This window comes from Mus pahari, chromosome 20 (genome assembly GCF_900095145.1).
Source record: "Mus pahari chromosome 20, PAHARI_EIJ_v1.1, whole genome shotgun sequence".
In the NCBI taxonomy this organism is placed as follows: Eukaryota; Metazoa; Chordata; class Mammalia; order Rodentia; family Muridae; genus Mus; species Mus pahari.
The window spans coordinates 23,191,326-23,199,772 of NC_034609.1; the positions used below are offsets into that span (position 1 = coordinate 23,191,326).

Here is an 8,447-nt window from a genome sequence, read left to right on the forward strand (position 1 = left end):
TTTTGGACAGGTGGGAAATTCTGTGAGGCCTCTGTATTTAACAGCAAGTGTATGTCAGTATTCAGTTCCTGAACTTGATGGTGGTGTTATTACAGTATATAATTAAATCTATATGAGGACTTACATAGGGGATAAGGAGACAAGACATCAACATCTTACTCTTTGGTGTTACAGCAAAGATGTAGGGTTGATACCCAGCACTTTCTCTTAAGACTAAATCTAGTGAGTTAAAATTAAACATAACAATGATCACAAATAAGTGTATGTTTATGTACTTCTCTTCAAAAGAAGCCCTAAAAGTCTTTACCATAAAAGGGCAAATTTACAAAGATTCATTATATAAATGTAAAGAGAAGAGAAATAAATGAACACAATGATACATTAAAAACTTAATAATTTTACCACTTTTTTTCCTTTAAACTGAGTCACTGTTCAGTTTCATGTAGTGTAGTTGCTTCCATTACATCTTAGATGGAAAAACCCTGGAAACCCATGGGATGTGATTTTTCTAAAAGGCATATTTCCTAAATCGTTTTTTAAACTTTCCAAAAAATTACTTTCTCCACCAACAGAAACAGAGTCCACTCCATTCACTTTCTTTTGTATTTGTATCTAATACATTAACAGTACTTCAGCCCTTGCCATTCACTGCAGGGATCTTTATAGATGCTTATTGTTATTTGAATTTCTGTGTGCTGTATTAGTCTTACATTTTTAAAGTACTTACATTTCTACCTTGGTAACTGTAATATCTCACTCCGAACTTTTTTTTTTTTGCAACTTTCTTGTCACATCTTTTATTTAATTTGCAAAGTATGCTGACCTCAAAAGCTCTCTCACCTTAGAAGAGCATTAACTATGGTAAATATGCAGCATAATCATTGGTGTCATATAAACAATATTCCTTAGAGATATTATTAGAGATCAGTAGAGCATGATGGTCGACCCACTGGAGGTAGCAGTACCAGATGTTAGCTTTATTATAGTGATTGTTATCCTGGTTTCTGATTAAAATTAATAAGGACTAGTGAAATTTATCGCTGTATTGAAATCACAGAACTATTGCAGAAATTAGAAAGATTTTAACATACATGATATTCAGGGATAACATTTCAATGCATAATTTTTCCTATTAGAGCCTTACTTGGCTGCAAGATAGTAGAGAAGATATGTAGCGTTCATCAGTGATTCTCACCCTGTGTGCCTCGACCCCTTTGGAGGCAGTGGTCAAATGACCCTTTGAAAGGAGTTGCATATCAGATATCCTGCGTATCATATATTTACATTTTGATTCATAGAAGCAGCAAAATTACAGTTATGAAGGAGCAAGGAAATGATTTTATGTTTTATGGTTGGAATTATCACAGCATGAGGAACAGTACTAGAGGGTCACAGCATTAGGAAGCTTAAAATCCACTATTTAGTATTTTGTGGCTTCATAGACAATAATGAAACAATACCTCACAGTCCAACTTCTACATGCTATCAAGTCCCTTTTTACACCCTTTGTTTTTTTTTCCTCTGTTTTGTTTTTCTAAAAAATTCATTTCAGTCTATCATGTAAATATCTAGAATAATTGTCATTGAACAAGTTTTCGTTGACCAAGGTTTTCTCTATGCTTTCAATAATTTATTAAATGATAGGGTTACAAAGAAATCACAAGATCTTGGTTGTAAAGAAACTTGTTTTTATTGGATTTAAGTTCTATCTTGGGTCACATAGCAGTTGATGGTTGACATTCCCCAAGCATACTTCTATCTAGGGCTTCCTATATCCCCTAGGCTAATGAAATGTTCCTAAGTCAGGAATTCTTAAAGTCTCACAATTGGAAACCAGATATGGAACATGCTAACTCCAGAATCAATTGATAAAGCAAATAGAAAGTTTAGTGCACCTCAGTCTAGATCTAGACTAAAATTTACAGTTTAAAACTCACTACCTCGATACACAAAAACATTAAGCTATATACTGACTATTTGAAGTAAAAAATATGGGCAAATCTTAACATGAAAATTACTTCAGTTTCCACTGTTAAAATAAGTCTGACACGTATATCTTTATACAACTTCGCTATAGAAGCAAATTATTATGAATTCTGAAAATCTCTGTAGAATATAAAGGAACCATGTTTCCAGCTTCTGATTCAGATATGTCTAAATTAATTTGGCTGCCATTTGGGCAAATATATATGTGTGTTTTATCTTGACAGCTTGACAACTGGAAAGCAATTCTCAAGCATCACATTTGCTTCTGTTAAGTATTGGTAAATTTCTCAATTAGAGTTTTATTTTCCTCTCTCTGCTCAATGAAATCGCTCATTTCTTACTGGCATTCCTTAGGGCCTATGGGGACAGTGCTGGCATTTGTGCAATAGCAAAGGAAGAAGAAGGAAAGAAGAAAGGAAGTGAGGGAAAAGAAAAGAGTGGTAATGAGGAAAGGAGTCAGTAGCTGACCCTGATATTCATCTTCATGAGACTTGGCAATAAAATAGTGTAGCTGCCTCTGCTTACATTAACCAGAGAAGACAGCATCCAACAAAAACTAGACACGCAAAGCCCCAAATCAATACAAATAGGAACGTACAAAGGTAAGGTGAGGAATGCATTAATATAGATAATTTCATAACCACTAAAGCAACCAATAATGGTACATGAATTTTTTTTCAAGAATTCCTTTACTTTGTATTTGAGCATTAGAGTCATGAATTGATCACCATAGCTATGAATAGGGCTGCCAATTTAACCTGTCAATATTTCACAATCAACTGCTGAATAAAGAAGGGAATCTAGACTCAAATCTGTACTGGTAATGTGAACAAATTCTCTGTGAATTCTGGAACACTTCTTAGGTATTAAAGATTAATTTTTATATATCTTTATGTGCATATGTACAATATATATATGTGTGCATATAAGCATATGTGTTTGTGTGTATAAAGATCACTTAATTCTATTCCTTTAGCAGCAACAATGGCACACACATATACACCGAGGTACATGATATTCTGTAGTGCATAACTTTTTATAAATTTTCATAGATTGAAAATAACATGTCCAATGTGTATGTATCTGGAATTTTCCCAGCAAATATATCAGGCAAATAATTTAGATGAACAAAAAGGCCATTTTCTGATATATTTACAGTCAACAGATAGAGCATTGGGCTTAAGAGAGAGAAAGTAGCAGGGGACAGTTACAGTTTCTTTGGTCCCCATTTGTACCAAATTAATCATGGTCTATGTACAGAACATGCTAATAATTCCATTTTTTCTAATCTTCCTTTAAAAATTTAAATAAAAAAGACAAATTCGGTAAGAACTAGAAAAAACAAGATCTAAAGTAAGCACAGAATTTCTTACTTCCTGCCTGTGCTTCTGAATTTAAAAGCTGTGCAAAGACAGGGATGTTTCCACTTGCTTGTGTACTTCATTTTTATGGTGGTGCTGATGGAGGAGTGGTACATTATGGCTAGGAGTTCATAAAAGTTTCTCCAAGCAACCATGTCATTTCGGGCATCTATAGCACAACGATTCAGTTTTGATGAGCAGAAAAAATAAATAAAAATAGAATTCCTCTCACGAGAAGTAGATAAAATGGAATCCTGCCAGGAGAAATATATGGGTAAGATATGAAGAACTGAAATCAGTTCTGATTTGCTGTTGAAATGGGTGTTTCGGCTGCAGTTTTATTATAAGCAGCTTAGGAACAGGATATCGAATAAAAATAAAGCCTTCCCAAAAAAAAAAAAAAAAAAAAAAAAAGAACAGCAAAAAAAAAAAAAAAAAAAAAAAAATCAGTGGCTAAGAAGTTTAGGCAGTTTTGGTCAATGAAAAATAAACTATAGAATCCATGGAAGATTTTCCCATTGTACATGCAAACATTAATTAACAAGGGTAGAATATTGGAGTATACTACTAGGGAGATTACTGAGATTATCCATTGGATGGCACTGGGGTCTGATCTAGAACTACTCAATCTAAGAGTGAAGTTAGATGATTCATTGAGATTTCACTAGAAAATGTCTATGTCTAAATAGAATATATACATACATACATACATGCATATATATATATATATATATATATATATATATATATATATATATATATACCACATGATTCGTACAAAGGCTCCAGGATTATGAAGAAGAGGAAGCAAAAGGTGTTAGGTGGCTCCAAAGAAATGGTGCCTCCCAGATACAGCTGGGCAGAGGCACATGTGAACTCATAGTTGCTGTGATGGCATACACAGTAACTATGCAAGTCTAAAGTCAGTGAAATCACAACATAAAGATGGAAGACAGTCACGAATCTTCACCTTTACATGAGTTCATATTGGCATTTCTTGACTGCTGCAAGAGGAGAGTTAGTTTCCTTTGAAAGTATATCCCCAGATAAGTCAATAAGGTTCAAATGAAAGACCACTGTTCCAACAATATTTAGTTAGCATACTTTGGTCTCGATAAGGAAAAGAAAAAAAATAAAATAACGAAAACATAAAGTTAGGTGGAAATTAAGGGGGTGAATCTGGGTTGTGAGGATAAAGGTGGGTGAATATTACCCAAGCATTTGGTCCAAAATTCTTAAAGAACTAATATACAATTTGCATATTGCACTACTGTCAACCACAGATATATAAGAACAACTTGCTGCAAATTTTGAAAGAAAAGGAAAACTTGACCAATGTCTATCATATTTTATGAGTTTCAACATGTTGGGCACAGAAATTTGTGGATGGCTAGGTCGGACACATCTAAAGAGTCATGATGATGTTGGTTTTTAATATTGTGTTTGGTTTTCTTTGGTACTTCAAGTTGAAAACCTGTGAGCATGTAAGCTACTGAATTAAGCAGGCAGATGAAGCAGTAGATTCTTTGGTTTGACGCACTTATTTTTGTTTATTATATTGCTGGTATTTTTTTCCATTTTCTGTCTTGTCATCTTTACCTTCTCTAGTTTATTTGGCCTTCTTGGTTACCATATATCCTTAAATGCAATTTGAAATAACCTAAGCAGCATACCGCATGTGCAAAAAAATTACTTTTGTGATGCTGCACTTTGAATTTTGCATCCTTCTTCCTGACTTGTGAGGGAAGAAAGAGATCTAACAACTCTCCCTTTATATTAAATGGTCTGCGATTTGGGAAAATCTTGTATGAAAGCTGGGGTTAAAAAATAGATAATCAGACTGACAAGGGTGGGTGTTAAAATCATGTTCGTGAAAGCATATTGCTCTGCTTTTTTACATAATAAATACATCGATGATTCAGAGAAGGTAGGAATGAGTGAATGGTAGTAGTTTTGGCATGTAGAAACCATGCACTTAATGTCAATTATCCATAAAGGAGAAAGACATTGATAAACAAGACTGTATAACCCACCATAGACTCATCCCATTCAATCAGGCCAGTATCTTTTTGACTCTAGTCTTAAATATTTTCCTATGCCTCTGTGTACTACATCTACATGAGATTATACACAAACAAATAATTAAACATGAACCAAATATCAATAGGATTAGCTTGGCATGTCTGAACAAATCTTGATAAATCTGTCTCAGTAACAATACTTGTCTTTGACAGGAATGCAAATAAACCTATTGAAATAGTGCCAGGTAAGAAGCACCATTTTAATAAAACCCTTCCTCTGTCAGTCTCTACCACTAAGGGACTAGAGCTATTGAGCTGTGGAACTTGCTCCAAGGAAGGGGCTTTAAAAATGCAAATGACAGATCAGTAGGAAATACATGTCTTTTATTCAGCAACATATCAGAGCTGATGCCAGGAGCTACTTGAAAGATGACCCTTAACAAATCTGAGAAATTGGAAGCATACATACCCAAAATGGACATCTCTGGAACAGTAGCATGATACGGTCCATTGAGGAACTCAGGTGCATTGTCGTTGATATCTTGAACCTTAATAATAAATTCAGAAGGAGGCTCAAGAGGTTTGTTTGTCTCCCAGTCCACTGCCTGAGCTGTTAACGTATATTCAGCCTTTTCCTCTCGGTCAAGTCTTTTGATAGCATGGATATCTCCAGTTATATCATTTATTTGAAAGATTGTGCCAGCTCCATCACCCGATAGGATATACTTGATTTTTTTGCTTCCAGGATCCAGATCTGTGTGTAACTAAAATGAAAAGTAGCAGGAGTTAGTTGTGGAGACAGCTAAATTATCGTCGGAATTACTTAACTGACTCTTGGTTGTGTATCAAATTAATTCTTTTTACACTACTTCCTCGGTCTCTGCTAAGCAAAACTGTACAAGCAGTATATACATTTGCATTCACAGCATGCTACAACAAAACCTAATGAACTTCATCTAGCCCAGCCTCTATAAATTGCTCAAGTTGGTTTGATATGAAGTTTCATGGTTTCAAAATGATGAGAGATTCTAGACAGCACAAAACTGCATGTTTTTGAATTATCAATACTTGTACACAATCACACAAACACAAGTTATCAATGCTATATTTTATGAAGTACAATGAGGCAAAAACCATTATTCAGGTTTAATGTAAATATATTAAATTGTATTTTAAAATGAATTATTTAGTAGGAGATATTAAAACCAGAGGGCCCAATTATGGCTCATAACCTCTGCGCAGTTTATATTTGATAAGATAAAATAGAGTGGGGCAATAGTTTGATCTGATTGCTGCTGTACCTATGCCAAAAAAATTCAACAACTCAACTTCTATACTTAAGAATTTCATTTCATTCTTTAATTCTCAATAATTGTTACAGTCCAGGAAGTGATTCCCACATTATAGAAAAAATAAATATATTAATGATAGGATCCAGACCCTTTTCAAGCAAAAGAATGGAACTTTTGGAAAATAGCAACTGTTCAACAAGAGTTCAGATCCATTACAGATTACACCAATAAGCACTGATGTAACAACATCTTTGAGTTTTTTATATAAACCAGAACCTTGGACTTACAGACATATGTAGGTGCTGAGTAAGGCAGAATTACAAACCCATTCCTCCTATTGGGTTGCTGCAGCCTTGATGTGAAGGCATGTGCCTAGCCTTACTGCCTCTTCTTATGCACTATTCAGTTGATGTCCCTGGGAGGCCTACTCTTTTCTGATGGTAAGTGGAGGAGCAATGGATCTGAGGGAGAGGGGAGGTGGGGAGACAAGTGAAAGGAAGGGGGGGCTGCAATCAGAATGTATGATATAAGAGAGGAATAAATAAAAATAATCCTTATAGTTTGTTCATAACAGAGAGTCAGGAGTGTTCTGCTATTTAGTTTTCCCCCATTAAACTTGGTAGGTTCTGGTACATAGCCTCCTGGTTCAATAAATAATAAATTTATTTTAAAATGTATATTATTTGGGACTCCGGAGATATTGCAGCAGTTGAGAGCTATCTTGCAGAAGACTAAGTTTGAATTCCTAGCACCCACCTGGGTGATCACAACAAGTTATAACTCCAGTTCCAGGGAATTGGATGGCGCCACTTTACCTCCAAGGACACTGTGCATGAATGATGTTCACTACATATGCACAGAAAACCAAACGAAACAAATCTAAATAAATGTTTATTCTTCTTTGAATCTTGCTCTGTAGGATAAATGACTTTTATATGGCAAAATAATACTTAAATACACATATTTATGTTTAATTTTTACATATCTGCCTATACAGGCATAATTTTTTGCACCTAGAGATATAAAGTATTTGTTCCTTTAAAAAGTAGGTGTGGTGCAAATAACTGCATCTGACTCTTTCAGCTGCTTGTTGGGTCTTTCAAAAGGCAGTCATACTAGGTCCCTTTTTATTAGTGCTTCATAGCCTCCATAATAATCCCCAGCCTTGGGACCTCCCCTTGAGCTGGATCTCACTTTGGGCCTGTCACTGGACCTTCTTTTCCTCGGGCTCCTCTTCATTTCCACCCCTGCAGTTCTTTGAGTCAGAAACAATTACGGGTCCGAGTTTCCACTGCGGATTGGTACATGCAGATATTTGTATCCAACCAATAGGCAGAAGATGCTGGACCCTGTGGTTGAATTAGGGAAAAGTCAGAAGAAGCTGAGGAGGATGGCAACACTGTAGGAGGACCAGCAGTCTCAATTAACCTGGACCCCAGAAATCTCTCAAGCACTGGACCACCAACCAGGCAGCGTACGCCCGCTGATATGAGGCCCCCTCCTCTCACACACACAGCAGAGGACTGCTAGCTCTAGATTCAGTCAGAGAAGATGCAACTAACCAGTCAAGAGACTGGAGGCCCCAGGGAGTTTCAAGGTGCGGTGGGGTATGTGGTGGTAGGTGGGGACATCCTTGTGAAGACAGGGGACAAGGAGAAGGTATGGAATGTGAAACAATCAGAGAGTGGGGCCGGGAGGGGAATAAAATCTGGAGTAGGAAGAAAGAAAGAAAGAAAGAAAGAAAGAGAGAGAGAGAGAGAGAGAGAGAGAGAGAGAGAGAGAGAGAG

The 8,447-nt window shown here is 35.9% G+C and overlaps 1 protein-coding gene across 3 annotated transcripts in view; it reads right to left on the bottom strand.

Moving 5' to 3' along the window:
* Cdh8 (cadherin 8) overlaps positions 1–8,447 on the bottom strand; it is a 395,024-nt gene that overhangs the window by 257,702 nt on the left and 128,875 nt on the right. For all 3 annotated transcript variants that reach the window (XM_021220862.2, XM_021220857.2, XM_021220861.2), the window contains exon 3: positions 5,838–6,132. In XM_021220862.2, the coding sequence (XP_021076521.1) occupies positions 5,838–6,132 (295 nt within the window). The remainder of the gene's footprint in view (positions 1–5,837; positions 6,133–8,447) is intronic.